Source organism: Thalia democratica, chromosome 6, assembly GCF_965202585.1.
Source record: "Thalia democratica chromosome 6, ktThaDemo2.hap1.1, whole genome shotgun sequence".
Taxonomy (NCBI): Eukaryota; Metazoa; Chordata; class Thaliacea; order Salpida; family Salpidae; genus Thalia; species Thalia democratica.
The window spans coordinates 19,157,740-19,180,366 of record NC_139170.1 but is presented as its reverse complement, the minus strand read 5'-3'; the positions used below and the strand labels follow the sequence as shown (position 1 = coordinate 19,180,366).

The window sequence follows — 22,627 nt, the reverse complement described above, 5'->3', positions numbered from 1 at the left end:
TTACCTTAACTGTAAATTAAAAACACTAAACCTGAGATAAAAATTTTAACATTTATATAAAAATTTTTTTTATAACTTTAGAGAGCTACTAAGAAATCAATTTAAAATGTATTAATTTAAAATTACTAATTGAGCTTATAACCTATAGGACTATATTTTAAAGATCTCAAATAATTCAAACTTTTTACAATTTATTTTATGAGCGAATTATTTGCTTAAGTAAAATACAGGGAAAATAATTCAATTCAAATGATTTGTATAAGCTTAAGTGCTTTAACATAATTTATTTCAAATATTTAAAAGTGCTTTTTTTTCAATTCTAACGTTTTAACTAAAAAAACAATAAAAATATTAACTAAAAAAAAATTGATAACTTTTTCATTCAAAAAAATTTAAAAACAAAAATCGCAGTAGAGTAGAAGCATTCAATAACAATAACAAAAAAAATATTTCTTGTTGTAACTGCGCATGTAAATGTGAAATAAAAAAGCGAATAAACCAATATTAATTACATTTTTCCTAAACATATTGTATAACATAAAATAATGTGACTAAAAAAATTATTTTAAAAAATATAAAATATCTATCATATCACTTAAATCAATCAGTTTAAAATAAAAAATATCAACGTGAACTTTTCATTAAACATTTATTATTTCAAACTCTACACACTAAACCAGCTGTTTAACCTAAAACTATTTCTTAAATACTAAAATGAGGAGTTTTGTTATTCGGTTAATCAAAAAAACTGTTTCAATTAAGAATTCGATTAGACATCATTAATTTTCTCAACAACGCTGACAAAATTTCTACTCAAAAGAAAACTTAGTTACGATCTCACCGCTTGCAGGTTTGAATCTTACGTCATAATACAGATCAACACCTTCCTCACTCACAACACCGGTGTCCTTAAAAAAAAATACCGCCTGTCTGTGGTATGTACACCAATCAGGACGCTTCTTCTTTGAATTCCACCAATCATGTCGCACCAGCCCAGTGCTCAAAGTTCTTTCTCCAGCAACGTCCAAATCGTACTCCATCCACATGACGACGCCGTCACACCCGCGCCCGCAAGAAAATTCCCCTTCAGCGGCGGAGGAGGATGCTGAAGGCTTCGATGACTTCATGACGCCTTGGAAGTTTAAGTCGTCCGACGGCACGGTTTCATTGAATTGGAAGGTTGCCAACTTTGTGGGAGTGGTGACCAGCTTGTTGGGATATTCCCACAGAGAATGTGGCTCTGATACGTGGTGCTCGTTTTTTCCTGTGAAAATAATATTAAGCTATTACTATTAGTAATTTACTTATCAACAAAACACAGTATTTATAGTAAAATAAAAACATACCAAGCGCACTGTCAATCATTTGGTCCATTAAAGAGACATCGAAACCTTCTACGTTACCAACAGGAGCCCTGATCTTATGAAGATCTCTGAACTGAACCCCAACTCCCCACAAGTGACACCTGGCAGGCATTATACGGGTCTCGTGCGGAAGGTCAAGTTCAGACCTGGCGTACCAAAAGTACAAATCGTGCCAGGGCAGGTAGGAAGACGTGAAGAATGGCTCGCATATCAGATGCGTCACTTTCCTTCCCTTCAGCTCATTCTTCAAATCTTGCAGCGCTTCGGCGAAGGAGATATGTAGCTTCTCGCTGCTCACTCCATTGTGCTTGCACAAGTTAAAGAGTCCGACTCTAGCAAGCTCGGACTTTTCGTGAGTCACAATTTTGCCTTTAAACTCCGTAAGTTTTGACAGCAACAAGGGCAGCAGGCTGAAGTCACCCAAGCACAAGGCTGTGGAGTTCTCGTCAGAACCAATTGAAACTTGCTGCAGACTTTCGATCAACCGTTTGTTTCTGGAGACATCGTTTATCATTGCCATGCGAGGCCTGCTAACCGCTCCTCTCGGTCCGTACGTCCACATGGGAAGGTCGAGATTTCCGTCATTTTTTAACAGCAAGTCTTTGCTGAACTTGCCTGCTTCGAACCACATTGTATGGCTATCATGGAAAGCCTATCAAAGATAATTTTAGCATGGAAAACAGATTGCTTAAAAAAAATAAACTATTTTTCCGTGAAAGTCAGTTTATCTAAATTAGTAAGTGCATATTGTAGAAAGAAGAAAATATTGTTGGTTCAATATCATATATTTTATTTTTAGTTTTTTATCAATATTTATTTTTTAAGTCAGTTTGGTTTTAGCTCTTCTATGGTTTTTTAACAATTTGAAATATAAACTGTTATTTAACAGATTATTGAAATATGGAAACATTATTCAAAAGTTTAAACTATCAACCAAACATTATAGCTTACTTGTAAAACAAACTTTTCATTTTTGGCAAGAGTCAGTTTGTATGGCAGAAAGTAAACACTCTGCATCCAGTGGTCCCTCCATTGCATGTTATTCGGAGTTGGGTGCTGCCACTTGGGCGCAGTAGAGAGAACTATTCCACTGTCACGATGCATTTCGAGATCCCACCATGAAAACACCACCTAGCGTTTAGGACTACTTTAAAAAAATATACATATAGTAGTATATTAAAAATAAATAACTAAATAAAACTGCAAGTGAGTTAGAAATATAACGAGCTAAATTTACTCCACTGATTGAAATTATTTAATTGTTTAAAAAAAACAACAACTACAAGTTTTAAACTAAACTAATTTCTATAACCGCCTCCTTTTCAAAAATTTTAAAAATAACCACCTTTATTCGTTACAAACCACAAAATATGTAGTGCAAGTTTCAAATCTTCCCTGCTTTAAACCACAAATCCATGTAAAACTACTAAAAGGCAAAAACCACTGTACAATATATGTAAAAATACTTTTGTAGAATGTTTCGCTAATTTATAATTAAATAAGTTTTTAAAGAGTAAATAATTTCATCCTAGCAATTAAAAAGCAAAACATTTCTAACAAACTAACTAACAAATCAAAACCAAACCTGAGCCTCACAATCTATTTCAGATTTTGCTTCTATGACTGTTCTTTTAGAGGTATCTGAAATTTTAGAATCACTCCAGTCAATTTCAAATATTTGCACAGGATTACAGACTTGTACAAACTTATCAGTTTCTAACTGTGACAGCTGGATGTCATGAACAGTTGACAGCCCTTCAAAACGATAAAACTGATTTTAAAATGTAGCATTAATTACTTTTGATAAATCTAACTCTAAGGAAGAATACTTTGGTGACCATTTTTGCAATGTTAAACTAATTACTTTTAGCATTTCTTTACTAATCATAACAAAATTAATTTTCAATAACATTTTATACTTTTCTTAGTGTAGATCATTTATTGGTACATTTGTATAGTAAACTATGTCAGACAAACCTCTTCCACTACTCATTTTTTCATCTGGTAGAAGTCGTGAATGAGTAGAAATTTCAATTGGTTTCAATTCATTAAATGAAGTTAAAAAAGGAGATTGTACAACTTGAGCAAAAACGGTGGCTTTATGAGGTACAGCTAAGCAATTCTGAAAACATTTTTATAGATATTGCAAGCTCAAAAAATATAAGTTTACAATTGAGCGATTATTTAAAATACTCATCAATATGAATACTTCCAAAATTAAAAACAAAATTTAACTGTAAACCAAGTTAAGTTAATAAAAAAATTAAAAGTACATCTCTAAAAAGTAATGTTATACAGTATATATTAACATATTTAAATTGTAGCTTAAATTATTTAAAGTATGATTCAATTAATAGATGATCCCAAGCCCAATCTAAAATATTAAAAAAAAAAAGTTAGCATTTGAAAAAATAAAAGTTGTGTACAAAACTAAACCTAACAAGTTTCTATACTTTGCAGGTAAAAAATTGTCTAATTTTTATTTTCCTATAACTAGAAAAACAATTAAATATAGTACAAGTACTAATAGTAATACATAGTCGTAAAGTTAATAGAAGTTTAGCTTTAAACGAGAATATATAAAATGGTAACTATAACAAATGCTTTGTTTAAAAAACATATATGAAACAAACCTTTTCCATAAAGTTTTCATGAGCATGTTGATAACTTTTTAAAGCTCCCTCACCAATAAGTTCTGTGTCAAATAACTCAGTTACTAATATGTTGCACTTTTCCTGTTTTATTTGAAGTAATTTAAACATACTGACAAACACCAAACATAATAGTGTACAATAATTTTATAGCAAATAATTATACTAATTTACTATTGTTGTACATAGTTCTATATTACGCATGTTAACAGAAATAGCAAAAATTATAAAATTTTACAATTGTACAATATAAAAAAGAATTTGTAATCTTATCTTTATTTATATTTCTAAATGTAGTATATTATTTTCTAAAATAAAGTTTACACAGATAAGTTAATATCAAAATTCTCAAAACAAACGCCAATAATTTAATTAAGTTAATATTAAGGCCATAGGGGGGGTCCACTTTGTTTTTTACAACTTGATCTTATTTTGTAGAATTTAATCTGAGCTATCAGACACTTTTAACCGCTTAAAAAAACTCAAAGTAACTTTTGAGATATAAGCGATCAAAGAAAGGGCGTTCAATAGGTTCTTTATGGAAGGCGAAAACTAAAAATGCAAAAAAAGACTATTTCACTAAAAATTTATCTCCTCCTTCATTTTTAGAGTAATCTTTCTCAAATTTTTACAGAATGTGTATCATTAAACTTTAAAGAGATCTATTGTAGGAATTTTTTAAATTTTGAGTAAAAAAAAATTATTGTCAAAAAACTACCCTTTTTTTTTGTTTTTTGTGGATAAAATTTTTATTTTTCAAAATTTCAAAAATTCCAACATTCAGATTCTTCAAAATATTAAAAGGAACAATTCCTGAAAATTTGAAGTCTCTAGGTCAAAAAATGAAGGAGGAGATAGATTATTAGTGAGTTTTAAAATTTCTGAGAAAATTGACCCCGAAAAATTTGCGGTCCATACTTTTGTATCGGAAACTTTTTACAAAAAATAAAATATCTCAAAAGTTAAATGATATTTTTAAATTCTATAAAAACAGGCTTGTAGTTTGTATTTAAAGCTTTCATATAAAAGCCAAAGTTATTTTTGTAAAAAAAAAAAGTCGGACCCCCCCTATGGCCTTAATACATTTAATCAACAAAACATACGTTGATATCTTCACCTAACTTGACTTCTTGCGAATGTTTATTAATTATATTTATTTGAGGAAAACCATTCTTCTTGACAATTCTTTTTGCAATTTTTGCCATTGGAGTAAATACCTATAAAGAAAATAAATAGATTAATTCTTACTATATACAAAGTGCTAGGTCTTAAAAAACTTAAGGATGAGCAAGATATTGTACAACTAATACTAAAGAAAACTAATACAAACTTTCAAAATCCTTGATCATTTTTTATATTAAACTAAATACTTAATTTTTTTTTCAATTTCTGAGTATGGGAATGCATTGTAACTATAATGTTGCAATTTTTAAACTAATACAATGTTTACTTTACTGATTATGCAAAAACAAAACTTTTGCAAAGAAGTTACGTTTTACAGGTCATCAATTTTTCAGAGTGTTACTTTAGTTAGGATTAAGGAAAAGCTCATATGAACAAAAGTGATAAATTTAGCAAACCTGACACATAACCGTTAAGTAGATTGCATGAAATTTTTATTTTAAGTATTAGTCATATTAAAGAATATAAGAAAAAAATTATACATAGATATAATACTTAACTTATTAATTTATTCTTTCATGGTTGCCAAAGGTGTTTTGCTACTTTTTTTCAGGTTTTCTAAATTTCATCCGGGTTTAAAAAAAACAAATTTGTTGGTCCATTTTTAGTATAAAATAGAACTTAAGGTAAAAAAAAATGTCCTAAGTATTATAACAACATTGAAAAGATACTGTAAAGCTACTTTAAATGTAAAAAAATTAAGTGACACAAAAAAAATTTATCTTTATTATTAATTTTTTGTATCTGATCGCTTTTTTTTTTTTTTGAAATTCAGTTTTTTTTTCAAAATTTTTCAAATTCCAGATTTTCTAGTCTTTTTTTTACCTAAATTGTCATATTCTAGGCTTTTCCAGGATTCCAGGTTTTTGGCAACCCTGTTCATTATAAAAATACAGCAGTAAACATTTAAAAAATATACATACCACACAGCAAAGTATAATTATTTTTTATTTAAGCAATCAAAATGATAAGTAATTAAAGCACTTACTTCTATAGCATATATAGTGTCAGCTCCTGCTGTAGCAGCCATCATTGACAACAAGCCAGTTCCAGTTCCAATATCTAGCACTTTGGCTTTATCTCCTCTCTTATGAACTTCTTCTACGGCCAACTTAATTGCTTTGTAATACAACTGATTTCGTTCTGTATCATGCAGCATATCAGCGTATGAAGAGCGTGCTACATCTGTTTTTGAAATATTTAAATAATTTTATATTTAAGTTATATGATATTGTAATTTTCTTTAAAATTAAACAATTGGAAGTCCACAACTTAAGTAGCTACAAGGAGATTTTTTTTAATTCTATAGTGTGTATAAATATCTTGAAACTTAATTTTATATAACCTACTTTAGCACTAACATTTCAGAGTAAAAATTAATGCAGTAATAGTAATAAATTTTAGATTTAAATATGAGTTTATTATACCATAAGTTTTTCAATACTTTGTTTTTTATTTTGTTTAACTTGTTATTTTTTTTTATATACCTTCCATTTATTTGTTCAGAACTTTTTTTCAGAGTTATTTTAACAACAGATGATCTATTATATCTTAATATAAGAGTGAAACATTTTTGTTTATAATAAACTGTGAAAATAAAATATAATTTCAGTTATATGCTTAATATATTTATAGCTTTAACAAGCTTTAACAATGTTATTAAAAAAAATTAGATGTACAATTAAACCAAAAATAACTAACATTTCTACACTCTAACCTACAACACAGACTGTTTATTAAAACAAATTCTGAAAGTATAATGATTATGTTATGTTGTGAACTCAAAAATGTTTTTTTTTAAATGATGATTAAATGCTACATTACTATGAAAAGTCATACATAAAATTTTACTATCAGCCAAAAACAACTTATAAATCAAGAAAACTCCGTAAAGTCAAAACTTATTTTACTTTCATTAAAATAGGTACATATTTATCTATTATAATTTAGTGACTTTTTGACCATTAAAGATAAACTACCAGACACAATTAATTAATTTACTAAAAATACAAAGCAAGTAAAAAAAAACTTAAATGCTTTCTCAGTATTTTATTAAAAATTTTCAGCTTCTGTTAGGTGTAAAAAGTTTAGTGCTAATAGTTCATAAAAGGTAAACAATATTAATTTTAAAATGTTTAAATATTTAACTATTAAATACTGAGCAATACAATATGTTACATTATTTAAAGGTAAAAAACTTTAACTTATTATGGCTTTGATATTTAGCTAAAACAAATCTTTAAATTTCGAACGTGACAATTGACAAAAGTGTTCATAAAAAAACTTAATAATTAACAACAGCTATTATATAACAACAGAATATTACCTGTAAAATAATCATACTCATCCTTGTTTTCAGGCTTCCATTCTAGCTTACCAGTGGTTGGGTTACAATAACCAAAAAATAAAGTATCTTCATTTTCTCTTTTTTCTATCATTGCTTTTACTTTTCTGTTAAACATTTATTCAATTATTAAAAACTGATAAAACTATTGTTATAGCATTTTAGAGAAAAATATATTTATTTAAGAACCTTAGTCAAGAAAACTATTTTAGTTTACAGTAAGATATAGAGGGTTTTTAATGAATTTTAATATTTTTTTTCGGTTATTAAGGCTTCCATGTTATTTAGGTAATTATAGAAAGTTGTTTTTACATAATACATTCAAGACATATGTTTTTTGTATCATTATAAATCATATACATCTTAATAGTTTTAAACTGTATATCAAAAAGACTTGTTTCTAATTATATTTTTAAACATCAATCAATGTTTAAAATGATTTCATATACCGAACTAAAATAAAAAAATTATTTTAATAAGAAGCTTGTCAAGGGCATAGGGCCACCTTGATTTTTACAAGTTTATCTCATTTTGTAGAGTTTAGTTTGAGCTTTTAAATGTTTTTAACCGCTTAACAAAATTCAAAGTAACTTTTAAGATATAAGCAATCTAAGTAGGTATGGAGGGTGCAAAATAAAAAAAAATAAAAAGACTATTTTGCTAAATATCTATCTTCTTCTTATTTTTTTAACCAATATTCTTCAAACTTTCACAGTAAGTCTGTTACTAATATTTAAAAAGATATAATGCAGAATTTTTTAAATTTAAAATAATTAAGATTTTACTGAAAAAAAAAGCACTTTTGTTTTTATATCTAAAATTTATATTTTTCAATATTTTTAATAACTCAACATTAAAAGTATTTTAAATTATAAAAGAAATGTTTCCTGAAAATTTGAGGTCTCTAACACAAAATATGAAGGAGATATTTTTTTTGTGAATTTTTAAAATTCCAAGAAAATAGACTGTGAAAAATTTGCTGTCCATACGTTTATATTGAACAACTTTTACAAAAATGTCTATATCTCAAAAATTAATTAAATTTTTTATATTTAATAAAAACTGACTTGTAGTTTATACTTTAAGCTTTCATATAAGAGCCAATATCAATTTTTGTATTAAAAAAAATGTTTACCCACCTATGGCTTTAATAATATTCATTGTATATAAGAAGCAAACTAAAACAAAACAACTCAAGATTGTAAAAAGTCAAGAAAAAATTTTACCACTATTGTAAAATTTATATACAAAGCTATAAGCATAAACTGAAAATAATTTTTTATAGAATAAAAATTTTAACTTAACATTAAGACTTTTTCAAAGTTTTTTTATAAATGTATGTAGCAAATTTTGTTGTCAATATATTATTGAAAATACAAACTTCACCAGAATTTTATCTCCTAAAGGGATTTTTTACATTGAGTTATTACAGTAGAAACTTCAAATTTTCAGGTAATTTGTTTTTGTTCTTATATCTTTACACAGTTATCAGTTAGTCAGAAAGTTTTACTTAACTATTTGCAGAAAAAAGAAAAAAAAATATTGAAAAGTGACAATAATGTGATAAACACAGTATTGCCTTTTATAAAGTCTTTTATAACCAAGTGCTTAGAAAGTCTAAAAAATTGTAAAAAAGTTTTTTATTAAGAAAAATGGTTAGAAAAACTTTTTTGACTAAATAGCAATGGTCTTTAAATATTGATAAAAATAATAATAAAAAGAAGTTATTATGAAAACTCAAGTTGATTGAGAACTTAAGGAATTTAAACTTAATGGCATAGGGGTGTGATCGAATTTTTTATAATTTGATCTTAATTTGAGGGTTTTAATTAAGCTATAGTAGCTTTTTACAAATTTTTAAAACTTTAAACAATTTCTGAGATATAGTGGAGACTACAATAGGTTCCTTATGGGAGGAGTAAACTAAAAAGGCAAAAAAAAACTATTTCAGTAAAAATCTATCTCCTTCTATGTTTTTTGAGATAATTACCTCAAACTTTCAGAAAATGTTCCTTACAACATTTGAAAATTTTACATTAGGGGTTGGGAGTACAGCAAATTTTTTTGGTCAAATTGTAATATTCATTCAAGTCCATATGATTTGGATGTGTTTTTGCTTCATTAATAAGAATCTGAAAAAAAACTCAAAAAAAAGTTTGCTGCCCAAAAAACTAATTTCACCCCCAAAAATCACATACTTTTTGATTTTTCGACTTAAACAGTAATAAAATTACTTATACATGTCCTAGACTTATAACTTATATCTTAAATGAAAGATTACAATTATAGGCATAAATTAATGACATTTCAACTGCTTTTGTTGTACATTGATGTCGTTATTACACTAAATATGCAAGTTTTGTCTGAAAATTGTTCTTTTATTCTAATATAAAAAGCAAATTTTTCTGCCGTTTTACTTTTAGTTTTTTGATTTAGAATATAAAATGTGTCAAGTCAGCTAGGCAGAAAGATATTACTGATGTAATGTCATTTCAATTGCATGCTGATATATATATAAAATACATTTTAAATCACTTTCTGTTATTAGAAACTATGATTATTGAGTAATTATAGGTATAAACTATAATGAATAAGTAATTTTATTACTATTTAAGTCTATAAATTAAAAATTATGTGATTTTTGGGGTTGAAATCAGTTTTTTGGGCAGCAACTTTTTTTTTTACAAAATTATAATTTTTTTTAAGATTTTTTTTAACTAAGCAAAAACACATCCAAATCATATGTACTTATTTGCATTTTATAACATGACCAAAAAAATGTGCGGTATTCCATGCCCCTACATTTTACAGACAAACTTTGCACATATAGGGTGATTATCACTTCATATTACATCAAAATCAGTTTATATGTCTTTAAATGTATGTCAATAAGTATAAGCTTTCATTTAAGACATAAATTATAAGTCTAAAACATGTATAAGTGATATCATTACTGTTAAAAAATCGAAAAGCATGTGATTTTTGGGGGTGAAACTAGTTTTTTGGGCAGCAAACAATTTTTTTGGAATTTTTTTTTTTTACATTCTTCTTAATGAAGCAAAAACACATCTAAATCATATGGACTCATAAGTCCAGCAAACATCACCCAAGTACTCCTATTTATAGAATTACAATTTATAAAATAAAAAAATTTCAAAATATTCTGATGTATCCTAGTGTGTGGCAACCCTGTAAGTTATGATAAAATTAAGAAAAAAAATACTAAAAAAACACTGAAAAATTTCTTGTTATCCTTGTTATAGTAAGGTGCATCTGTTGCCTTGATCTTGGAGTTGAGCGTAATTTAACTTTTTGTGGGTGGTAAATCACATAAAAACAACAAACAAAAATTAGCTTTCTAGCTATTATCACTGTCACGCTTTTTACATTTTTCTGAAAAAACCCTTATGTAAATAGTATCAGACCTAAAAAGTTAGACATTCACTTTTTTGGCTGAAGTTTATGTATATGTAGCAATCATCACAAAAACATATTCTACACATTTTAAGACAACTTAAAGAAAGTTTAATTGAGGATTTTTTTAATTTCTGTACTTTTTATTGATTTTTAAGAAAATCAAGAAGTAATTCTACAAAACCTTTTTTTTAATTTTCTAACACATTAAATGTACTTTTGTGATGATTACTACATGTCAAAAACTGAAGGTTTAATTTTTAAGGTCTGATACAACTTACATAGGGGTTGTTTTGAGAGAAATGTAGAAAACCTGAGGGTGGTAAAACCTAGAATGCTAATTTTTTGTGTTGTTTTTTATGTGATTACCAACACTGAAAAAATTTCATTGTGCTACTCATAAACTTTTATTTTTGGCGACAACATATGCACCTTAAGCAGCAACTGTTCAAGATGTTGAACTTTTCTCAAGAGCTTATTTTCTTCTATTCCAGAGCTAAAAAAATATATTTTTGTTTTTTTTTAAATGATGTCTACTTATTTGCTACTACCAATGTCATTTCAACTTTTACTGAAAGTTATAAGACAGGTAAAAAATTGTTTATCTATTTTCCTATCTAAATACTTTGCTTAAATTAAATTGAAGTTAAAGTACAATAATTTATGCAAACCTCTAGCACACATTTTTGTGTTTCTAAATGCTTCTAAAATGTTAAACAAAATTTTAAAAATACTAAGAGCATATATAAAGTTTATTAAACAAAAAAAACTACGCTCAAAATATTTGGACCTGGTGCACAAAAAAAACTTTCAATTATCAAGTCCCACACCACATCTTGTCCAGGACCTAAAACATAATGTTGTAAAACTACAAGGCTAAAGTTTTATAGACATTTAAAATCCAGAAACTATAAAACATTCTCATTTTTTACTTATAGTCATTACTGCACTTTGAAACTGCCCATAGTCACGTAAGAGTAATGAAACTCCAGAAAATTGTTCTATGTGCATAGAAAAATATACAAAACAAAAATAAATTATCTACTTTGAAAAATAAAATAGTTACGGTACCTCAAAAAATACCAAAAAAAAGAAGGTCAGTAAACATATTTTAAAACTGTACGTATTTACATTAGGGTAAGTAAACTGTAGAATCTAGTTCCATGTGTGTAGAACTATATACAAAACAAGATTTAATTTAGAAAGTAGAAATTTAAATCTTGTTTTTTATATAAATTCATTGCTCTAATGTGACTACAAGCGGTTTTAAAGTGTGTTTACTAGTAGGGGGTATGTTATTTTTGATTTTTTTGAGTACAACTTTAGTTATCTCCTAAAACGATTCCAAATTGTGTTTAAGGGCATAGGGGGGGGTAAACACCCTTTTTTGGTTTTTGATCTTATTTTATAAAGTTTTTACTAAGCTACAAGATGCTTTTTACAGATTTAAAAAATTCAAAATAATTTTTGAGATATAGCCAGTCAAAGTCGGAGGCAACAGTAGGATCCTTATGGGAGGCGCAAACTAAAACGGCAAATAACTAGAAATCACTAAAAATCTATCTCCTCCTACGTTTTTTGAGATATCTACCTCAAACTTTCAGAAAGTGTTCCTTGATATATTTAGAAAATTCTGTCGGAACAGAATTTTGAAAAATTAAAAAATAAAAATTTTATAACAAAAAAACAAAAAAAAAACTGTTTTTTTTGTTTATTTTTTATATAAAATTTTTATTTTTTATTTTTTTAAAAATTCCTTGCGACAGAATTTTTTAAATATATCAAGGAACACTTTCTGAAAGTTTGAGGTAGTTATCTCAAAAAACGTAGGAGAAGATAGATTTTTAGTGAAATAGTCTATTTTTGCCGTTTTAGTTTGCGCCTCCCATAAGAAACCTATTGTTGGCTCCGAATTTGACCGGCTATATCTCAAAAATTTTTTTGAATTTTTTCAATCTGTAAAAAGCATCTTGTAGCTTAGTAAAAACTATATAAAATAAGATCAAAAACCAAAAAAGGGTGTTTACCCCCCCCTATGCCCTTAAAGCTCACAAAAAAAATTAGTTGAGTTGTCTCACTCCAAAAGCATAATCACCTGGCCTGAAACATGTTTAATTTGTTTGCTTTTTAGATAAATTTTCCTGATTTAATGCTCTAAGAACATTTTGTAAGTGTGTAATTATAACTGATATTTTTGTGTGTAAGTTATCTAAGTCTGAGATTAGGTTTTTACAATACACATCATATGTCAAGTTTCTTCCTGCGCTTTTAAACCTGAAAATTGAAGAGCTTGGTTTTTATGTTAGAATGCTTTTTTAGCTAATCTGACTTCAATGTAAAGATGCTTATTTTATACTTTTTGAGCTTTTTGTTGGAACATCATTAACACATGCATGTTACATTGCGATCTGTTTGGGCTAAGATTTCTAGGCTAAGATTATGCAAAATCGAACATCTAACGTTCCGCATGAGTAATTATGCTACTAAAATAGGCTAATATTTTGCAAATTACTTTCTAGTACACGCATGTGACGATTGGACTATAATTGATACTAAAATTTATTTAAACTAATTAAAACACATAAAAAAACGTTTCTTGGGCTTTGTAGTTACTGAACATTTTGTTTGTTTTAGATAAAAACAATTTAAACATACTTTTTTAAGACCTCAAAGTTCGGCTAAATTTCTTCAAAAATTTTCTAAAGAAAAGTACATTAGTGTGACGATTGGACTATAATTGATATTAAACTTTATTTAAACTAACTAAAACACTTATAAAAACGTTCCTTAGGCTTTCTAGTTACTGAACATTTTGTTTGTTTTAAATAAAAACAAATTAAACATACTTTTTTAAGACCTCAAAGTTCGGCTAAATTTCTTCAAAAATTTTCTAAAGAAAAGTACATTAGTGTGACGATTGGACTATAATCGATACTAAACTTTATTTAAACTAATTAAAACACATATAAAAACGTTCCTTGGGCTTTGTAGTTACTGAACATTTTGTTTGTTTTAAATAAAAACAAATTAAACATACTTTTTTAAGACCTCAAAGTTCGTCTAAATTTCTTCAAAAATTTTCTAAAGAAAAGTACATTAGTGTGACGATTGGACTATAATCGATACTAAACTTTATTTAAACTAACTAAAACACATATAAAAACGTTCCTTAGGCTTTTTAGTTACTGAACATTTTGTTTGTTTTAAATAAAAACAATTTAAACATACTTTTTTAAGACCTCAAAGTTCGGCTAAATTTCTTCAAAAAATTTTTAAAGAAAAGTAATTTCTGTTCCTGAAACTTCAATTTAAGATATAAATTTAGTAACACTACACCTTTTCGCGCGGTTTTGTCTAGACTAAAGATAAAGTTTAGTATACACTGAAACTTCTAGTGAACTGAGCTATTGAAACTTTCATGATGATGAAACGAAAAACTGCTTTATGTCTTTATTAAGACACAAAAAAGCTTGTAAATATTATGCATAGTATTAATTTCAAAGTTATCTTTGCAACTAATCAGAGGGAAGCCTGTAAGAAGGTAGTCGAGAAATACAAAAACTGTAAGGCAGCAAATGTACAGTTTAAAGATATACAGATGGTTAGAAGAGCTTGGCTAAATAACAGTAATGACATTCAAGAGATGTATGAGACGGTTTTAAAAGGTTTTTTACTTGTTTATTTCTTTTTTTAATGGTTTTTTTAAGTTATATAGTACAGTTTTTGTTTTTAACAGTATTTGTTAAATAAAAATATTTTTAGTAACATTTTTTGTCGTTTTATAATACTTTTGTTTAAAAGTTTTTGTTTTGTGAAGATAAGTTTATTTTGCTTTTTTCATAGTTGTAGTTGTTCTTAGTTTCAAATGTTTACAGGAGCTAATATACCATCTAGCTCAGCCTCTCATATTGTAAAAAGTAAAGATGAAAGTAATATTAGTAGAAAAAGAAAATTTGTTGATATTAACAGTTTATGTTCAAAAGTTAAAAGGCCTAATTTAGATAGCTCTGATGATGAGTTTGTTGATAATGCAAGTTTTTATTCTAATGGTAATAGTAAGTTAGTTGTACATAAAAGTTCTAATATTGTAAGCACTAAATGTTGTAAAGTTGTAGATAAGCCATCTGCACTTGTTAAAGTTGTTGAAAAAAAAGCCTCAGAATCTAAGTCTAACTCATTTGGTTTAGAGTTTAATGTCGAAAAAAAATATGTAGAAAATGGTTCTAACTCTTTTAATTTTGTATTAAATAAAGCTATTGAAGAAAAAACTACAGGTACTAAAAATAACTCATTTGACTTTGTTTTAAATAGAAACTTTAAATTAATAGCTAAATATTTTAAACTTTGTTTATTTTTATTACAAAATTTAAATTTAAGTAAAATGTAAAAATTATTTTCAGTATATCAACAAGTATCAACAATTTTTGGCGGCTTTGAATCCTTATCAAGTGGAAGAAGATGAAAGAGAAATTCGAAGGTATCTTGGAAACTTAGTTTGCATCTCAAACATAGGCTTAAGAGTCTATACGCAAGAATTTTTACCTGAAGATCACAATAACGATGCCGAGCTAGCTATATTAAATGTATGTTTTTTGTAATTATATACTTTTTTAAAAGATGTAAGTTGTTATTAAACTAAAATAACTTAAAATAAAACGTTTATACCAAATACGCTTTTGACAGTATGCCGAATTATTGCTAAAAAACGACAATCAAGATCAGACATTAAGTCTTAAAGATACCAATGAATATCGAAAGCAAATCGCTATCGACATACTTTTGATTGGTGGACCACCAAACGATTTGACAGATTGTGTAGTCTGTTATAAGTGTGGACGTGAAGTTGTCGAATCGAGTGTAAAACTAACAAACTCCAAAAGAGATACTTGGGTAATTGTTTGATTAATTTTAGTTGTACATACACTCTGTAAAAGTTTATTATACTATGGTATTTAAAACAGACGTACTGCGAAAATAAGGACTGTCGAAGATGGTATCATTTGGACTGCTTAGAAATGAAAAAAAAGCCAAAAAAAAGTGCTAAATGGTTCTGCCCAATGTGCCAAGATTAAAAATACATTTATTTTCTATTTTTGTATTTACTTTGAATGTATGTGAATTATTGTTTGACTTATTGAATAAAAATTTATCTTAACAATGTACGTCATAATTGTATATCTTTTGGATAAGAAAAAATGCTTAAAAAATTGTTATCAAACTTTGATATTAAAAAAGTATGTTTAATTTGTTTTTATTTAAAACAAACAAAATGTTCAGTAACTAAAAAGCCTAAGGAACGTTTTTATAAGTGTTTTAGTTAGTTTAAATAAAGTTTAATATCAATTATAGTCCAATCGTCACACTAATGTACTTTTCTTTAGAAAATTTTTGAAGAAATTTAGCCGAACTTTGAGGTCTTAAAAATGTATGTTTAAATTGTTTTTATTTAAAACAAACAAAATGTTCAGTAACTAGAAAGCCTAAGGAACGTTTTTATATGTGTTTTAGTTAGTTTAGATAACGTTTAATATCGATTATAGTCCAATCGTCACACTAATGTACTTTTCTTTAGAAAATTTTTGAAGAAATTTAGCCGAACTTTGAGGTCTTAAAAAAGTATGTATAATTTGTTTTTATCTAAAACAAACAAAATGTTCAGTAACTAGAAAGCCTAAGGAACGTTTTTATATGTGTTTTAGTTAGTTTAAATAAAGTTTAATATCAATTATAGTCCAATCGTCACACTAATGTACTTTTCTTTAGAAAATTTTTGAAGAAATTTAGCCGAACTTTGAGGTCTTAAAAAAGTATGTTTAATTTGTTTTTATCTAAAACAAACAAAATGTTCAGTAACTAGAAAGCCTAAGGAACGTTTTTATATGTGTTTTAATTAGTTTAAATAAAGTTTAATATCGATTATAGTCCAATCGTCACACTAATGTACTTTTCTTTAGAAAATTTTTGAGGAAATTTAGCCGAACTTTGAGGTCTTAAAAAAGTATGTTTAATTTGTTTTTATCTAAAACAAACAAAATGTTCAGTAACTAAAAAGCCTAAGGAACGTTTTTATATGTGTTTTAGTTAGTTTAAATAAAGTTTAATATCGATTATAGTCCAATCGTCACACTAATGTACTTTTCTTTAGAAAATTTTTGAAGAAATTTAGCCGAACTTTGAGGTCTTAAAAAAGTATGTTTAATTTGTTTTTATCTAAAACAAACAAAATGTTCAGTAACTAAAAAGCCTAAGGAACGTTTTTATATGTGTTTTAATTAGTTTAAATAAATTTTAGTATCGATTATAGTCCAATCGTCACATGCGTGTACTAGAAAGTAATTTGCAAAATATTAGCCTATTTTAGTAGCATAATTACTCATGCGGAACGTTAGATGTTCGATTTTGCATAATCTTAGCCTAGAAATCTTAGCCCAAACAGATCGCAATTGCATGTTACAGCTCAGAGAGGTAGGGGATTGCTCAGTTCCCAGACCTTGACAAACAGAGTCAAACACTTTTAGATTATGAGCAGTGCTACCAGTCATTACAGAATTAACTTTTTTAACTATGACTTTTGCAAAATATTTGTAGCCTCTGGCAGCTGATAATATTTTTATTTTTGATTTCTCAAACTCAGCTAAATTTTCACAAGACTTTGTAAAAATGCTCATGGTTCGTAAAGTCTGTTGATTTCCATTAATTTTGACAGATTGAACCACAAAATTGCCAACTCTACTCATTTCAGATCCATCATTGAAGTATACAATTGTTGAGTTGTTACTTACCATCATTTGTTTAGTAATTCAGCAAATAACAATTGCTTCTACATATGAATCTATGGTTATACACACGAATCGGGGCACACGCTTTTTAGCATTATTTGCAGGAACTTTTTCTTATTTTATATGATATTCAGTAAATATTTACTAACAGGTCCAAATTTCTACAATGTGCCTTTTAAAAAGCAAAGAAATCGGTAAGGTACGCACTTTAAGAGGTACGCACCCGCGTAAGGTACGTACTATTTGTTTTTTTTTTAACTTTTTATTATTGGCTTAAGATACTCATTTAAAACTAAATAATTATAAACTTTTTACAGGTCTTATCAGAGACAGACGAAGACAAGCTCTTTAAAGCAAAGATAAATAACTATAACTACTAGTGACATTTTAACTAGGTTACTTTATCAAAACTTTATCGTCCAATAAATTAGAAATATTGTTGTTATAAACATGTATGAAATTTTTTTTTTAATTGAGCTGGTCTCTCAGCCCACAAAAATCCAGATTTCGGCATTGTAAGATAATTTTCACTGATATTTTTTTGATTTAAATTGTTAACATTTAAAAAAATATAACTAAAATACTTCTAAACAATTTATGCTATATATTATTTTTGTTACTGTTTAATTTCACTTGTTTAATTTCACTTGTTTAATTTCACTTGTTTATTAAAAAATATAAAATACATACGTAGATCTGATTTAAACCTACATGCCACTTTTTATTTTTTGCAAAACTTTTTATATTTTCAGATATATTTTAAAATTACTAAGAATAAATGTTTTTTTTTTTTAGTCATATCTAAAAAAAAAATAATGTTTTGCAAAAAGGAAAAAAATTGCTTGTAGGTATTTATAAGACCTACATATGTGTATTTTGTATTTGACAAACTTTTTTAGGTGTGACCGTTTCAATTTATTTTAAAGAATTTGAATTGTCGGAATTTGAATAGTCCTGCACCCTTTAAGAAATACGCAGATCTGCCTAAGGTACGCAACAAACAATGTCACATAATAATTTAAATAAATTTATAAAAGCAACAATGTATATCTTAACTTCTTAAAAGTTTACTTGTTTCATTTTAAAATCTAACTTACAAAACAAGAATAGAATACAAAGTACGAGCGATAACTTAGCACGATTAGCATTTTTTTTGCAGTTTTTAAAAATGTCCAAACTTTAGATCCAATTATTTTCTTTATTTTTATAGCTAATTAAGACTTTTTTTTGATACTTGAGAATGCTCCTTTGCCTTTAATTAAAAAAATCCATTAGATTGGGGTTTGACTTTTTGAGTGTTTTTGAGTGACTTTTTTTTGAGCCCTTTAGAGTTTAGAAAAATATGTTTTTTTTAAAGGTTTTTACTTCAACCGATGTTTTAGCCAGAAGTTTTTTTTTTAACATTCTTACTTTACTGTTGTGTGTGTGTTTTTTTTTTCCAAAATTCTAATATTTTAATAATGTATACAAATATGCTCAATTGTAAATTTCAAAGGCACTCAATTTTTTTACGTTCACTGTAGCAAAAAAAAACTTATTTTTATATACTTACTTATAACTATTTTAAATGGTCTACGCTTTTTTTTTTTTTAACTGTTTTAATGTAAGACATGACCCATGCACGTTTTACTAAATTTATCATTGTTTGAACATAAAATCTCTCATGAAAAATAAAAGAAATATTATTTTTTGAGCTATGGCCCTTTTAAACGTTTTTGTTAGAGTTTGAGTTGTCGGAACTTGAACTGTCAACTAACCGTTAAAAGATATTTAGCCTAAAAAATGCAGCTTATACTTAAAACTTTTATATACAGCTTTACAATACAAATTAGGGCATACTTTTATTTAAAAAATTAGTAATCTAAAACTATTTCCAAATATATTTTTATCAAAGCAGTTACTTTTCAAGAAAACTTACCAAGTACAAGCTTAAATCTAATAATTTTGTAAAATAGGAATAAATTAGAAACAGTGTACACCACGCTTAATAAAAAGCACTGTGTTTTCAAAAATTCCCTGGCAGTAGGACTAAATTATTATTTTAGTTTATTTAAGTACTACTGCCGGGGATCTTTTAAAAACTAAGCACAAAGCTTATTACTAAGTCTGGGGTATACTTTTATATCTTTAATGCAAAGTTTCCAGATGATAATGCATTTTGTCAAATATTTGTTTGTTAAATCTATGTAGCTCCTAGCTTAATAAATGTCGAAGCTTTACCGTTAAAGCATTGACTTATTTTATTTGTTAAATTGTATGAAGCAATGAAAAAGATGGCGCATTTTTTAGAAAATTACAATCTTATGAGAAATCTAACTAAAACCAGCATCAGCGTTTGCCCAGACTGCAATCAACAGACTTTTTTTTTGAATTGGATATTTTAAGTTTGTTAAATTTTTAATTTACTTAGCTGAAACAATTCTTGAAAAGTTGCAATTATCTAATACTTAGATTTAATAAATATATAAACTTTCATTTTACTTGTTGTGTGTTCTAGTTCTTTTTCTAGTGCTGTCTTACACTAATTGTAGGTTTAAAGTAGTGATCTGTTGGAACAACCACTAATTAGGATCCGATTTTTTTTTTAAGTTTTATATAATGTTGATAGAGAACAAATTTAGAAAAATAAGTTATTATAATACCACTAGTTTATAATGTTTAATCATATATCTGTTTTAAAAATAACCACAACGTTATTGTTTAACTATATTGTTTTCAACACTTTCAAAAAATTTAAACGTCGTACAAACAAGACAAAAAATTCTATTTATACGAAACATCAGTTTAAATTTTAAGATATGATTTCAAGCTACTTATATGATTAAACCTAAATTTTGTACCATGTGTGATGTAAAAGAAAAAGAATTTAAATGTTTAAATACTTAAATATTAACGAACTTAGATTATGTTTTTTGTTGAAAGCTTAAATTAAATTTTTATATACATAAGTTTAAATTAGAAAATAAAGAAAACTACTTTAGCAGCTGTTGATATATAAACAAGTAAGTAATTATTAAGCTACAAAGAAACGTATTTTTACAGGTAGGATGAAAAAAAATTCACCGGTCTTTTGAAGCAATTGGTTTTGCTTTTGCTTGTACAAGTTACCAGCTTCAGAAAAAAACCTTTCAGAATAAGTGAAGTTGCCGTAAGATATACTTCCTTGCAAACCTGGCGAGATGTGAGTATCTTTTATTGTTTGACTTCCACAAAGATAATATTTGAGGTTCTTTAATATGTTAAAGTAAAATATTTCAGCAACATAAAGCCTTAACTTCTGTCTCAATCTCTTGACCAATTAATACTGTTACTCGCTTTCTTGGGTCGCTTCTTGCTTTACTTGTAAAGTCTCACAATAACTTTGCTTTTTTATTTCAATTTCAACAGCCTTACAAACTCCTGTTTGAGGTTAAGATGAAAAAAGTAAAGTCGATACTGTGGATCAACAACTATTGTTACCAGTGGCGTCGCGTGGTCTTTTGTATTAGGGGGTGTTGCAAATTTAAATTATCAAGTTAAAAATGCTCTAGTTTAAAACATTTAGATCAAAATCATAAAACTTATATAAAGAATAAAGAAAACTTTTAAGCAAAAATTAACTTTTAACTTTAGAATACTTAATCGAATATCGAAAAATAATAAAATTTATAACTTTTTAGAAAAAAAACTTAAAAATACTAATTTGTATACATCTCAAAACAAATATAAAAATTATACACTTTAAACTATATATCTAATATATAAACATCATTACTATTTTTTTTAGTAAGTGACTATTTTTAACTTAAAATCCATTAAAGTTTCTTTATTTGTACAATTATAAACTTACTAACTTAAATTAAACATTTAACTATTAAGTAATCAAAAACATTAAAAAAATAATGTTTGAAAATAATAACAAGGTTATTGAAATCTATCAATAACAAAAAACATTTTTTTAAACAGCTAAATTTTCGAATATAAACAATAAAATAAAAAGCTAAGTTTATTCAAACTTAGCATAAAGGTTGTAAAACAACCGACATGTAGTAATAAAAAATATTTATTTAAAAAATTAATACTTATATAAAACATCGAAATATTTCAAAATACTAATAAAACACCGAAGCAAAGTTTAGTTAGATACAAGGAAATAACAAATAAAGCAAAATTTATGTAAAAGTTCCTTGTTTTCAAACTAATAAAACTAAAATTTGTAAATAACCTATAGTTATTATTGCTTTATAACAAAAATAATTGCCTCAGACATTAATTGCTTATCTAAAACATTTTTTAACATAAAAGTAAGGTTTACTCAGACTTCAATTTAAAAACAAAAAAGTAATAAGTACAGAAAAATTTATGGGTAGGTGTCAGAAAAGCACAGCGTCACTTTAGCACGGGGTGACACTTTAGCATGGAGTGATACTTTAGCACAGTGTGACACTTTAGCACGGAGTGTCACTTTAGCACGGAATCACTTTAGCACGGGGTGACACTTTAGCACGGTGTGACACTTTAGCACGGCGTCACTTAAGCATGGGGTGACACTTTAGCACGGTGTGACACTTTAGCACAGAGTGTCACTTTAGCACGGCGTCACTTTAGCACGGAGTGACACTTTAGCACGGCGTCACTATAGCACGGAGTGAAATTTTTGCATGTAAAATTTTGAAGTCGTTTAAAGTGTTTATTTAAATTATTTTTAATTATCTAAAATAATTAAGTTAACAAACAAAAAACTGTAAAAATTAGTTTTAACACTTTTAAAAATTTCATCTTAAAAAAATATATAAATGAAGTTTTTACTATGGGCTTAAAATAAAATAAGAAAGTATTTAATCTTTATATTTCTTACTCTTTATTTAAACCTTCCGCTTAAAGTTTAGTCTTATTAGAACTAATTAAATTAGT

At 26.8% G+C, this 22,627-nt stretch overlaps 1 protein-coding gene across 1 annotated transcript; it reads right to left on the bottom strand.

The window, feature by feature from the left end:
* Positions 1-412: 412 nt before the first annotated feature.
* Positions 413-7,644, bottom strand: LOC145837937 (protein arginine N-methyltransferase 7-like). The gene is made up of 9 exons (XM_082945432.1): positions 7,524-7,644; positions 6,186-6,382; positions 5,119-5,232; positions 3,998-4,099; positions 3,342-3,486; positions 2,950-3,119; positions 2,316-2,495; positions 1,347-2,016; positions 413-1,264 (listed from the first exon to the last, which is right to left on the bottom strand). Exons 1-9 carry the CDS (start codon positions 7,633-7,635, stop codon positions 810-812), a joined length of 2,145 nt encoding a protein of 714 aa, XP_082801558.1. The 5' UTR covers positions 7,636-7,644; the 3' UTR covers positions 413-809.
* Between the last annotated feature and the right edge of the window lie 14,983 nt (positions 7,645-22,627).

Coding starts and splice junctions, on each gene's coding strand:
- LOC145837937 (XM_082945432.1), bottom strand. CDS start 7,635: ATGATAGAAAAAAGAGAAAATGAAGATACTTTATTTTTTGGTTATTGT. Junction 5,233..6,185: donor ACACTATATATGCTATAGAA/GTAAGTGCTTTA, acceptor TTTTCTTTATAG/GTATTTACTCCAATGGCAAA. Junction 3,120..3,341: donor AAAAATGAGTAGTGGAAGAG/GTTTGTCTGACA, acceptor ATCGTTTTGAAG/GGCTGTCAACTGTTCATGAC.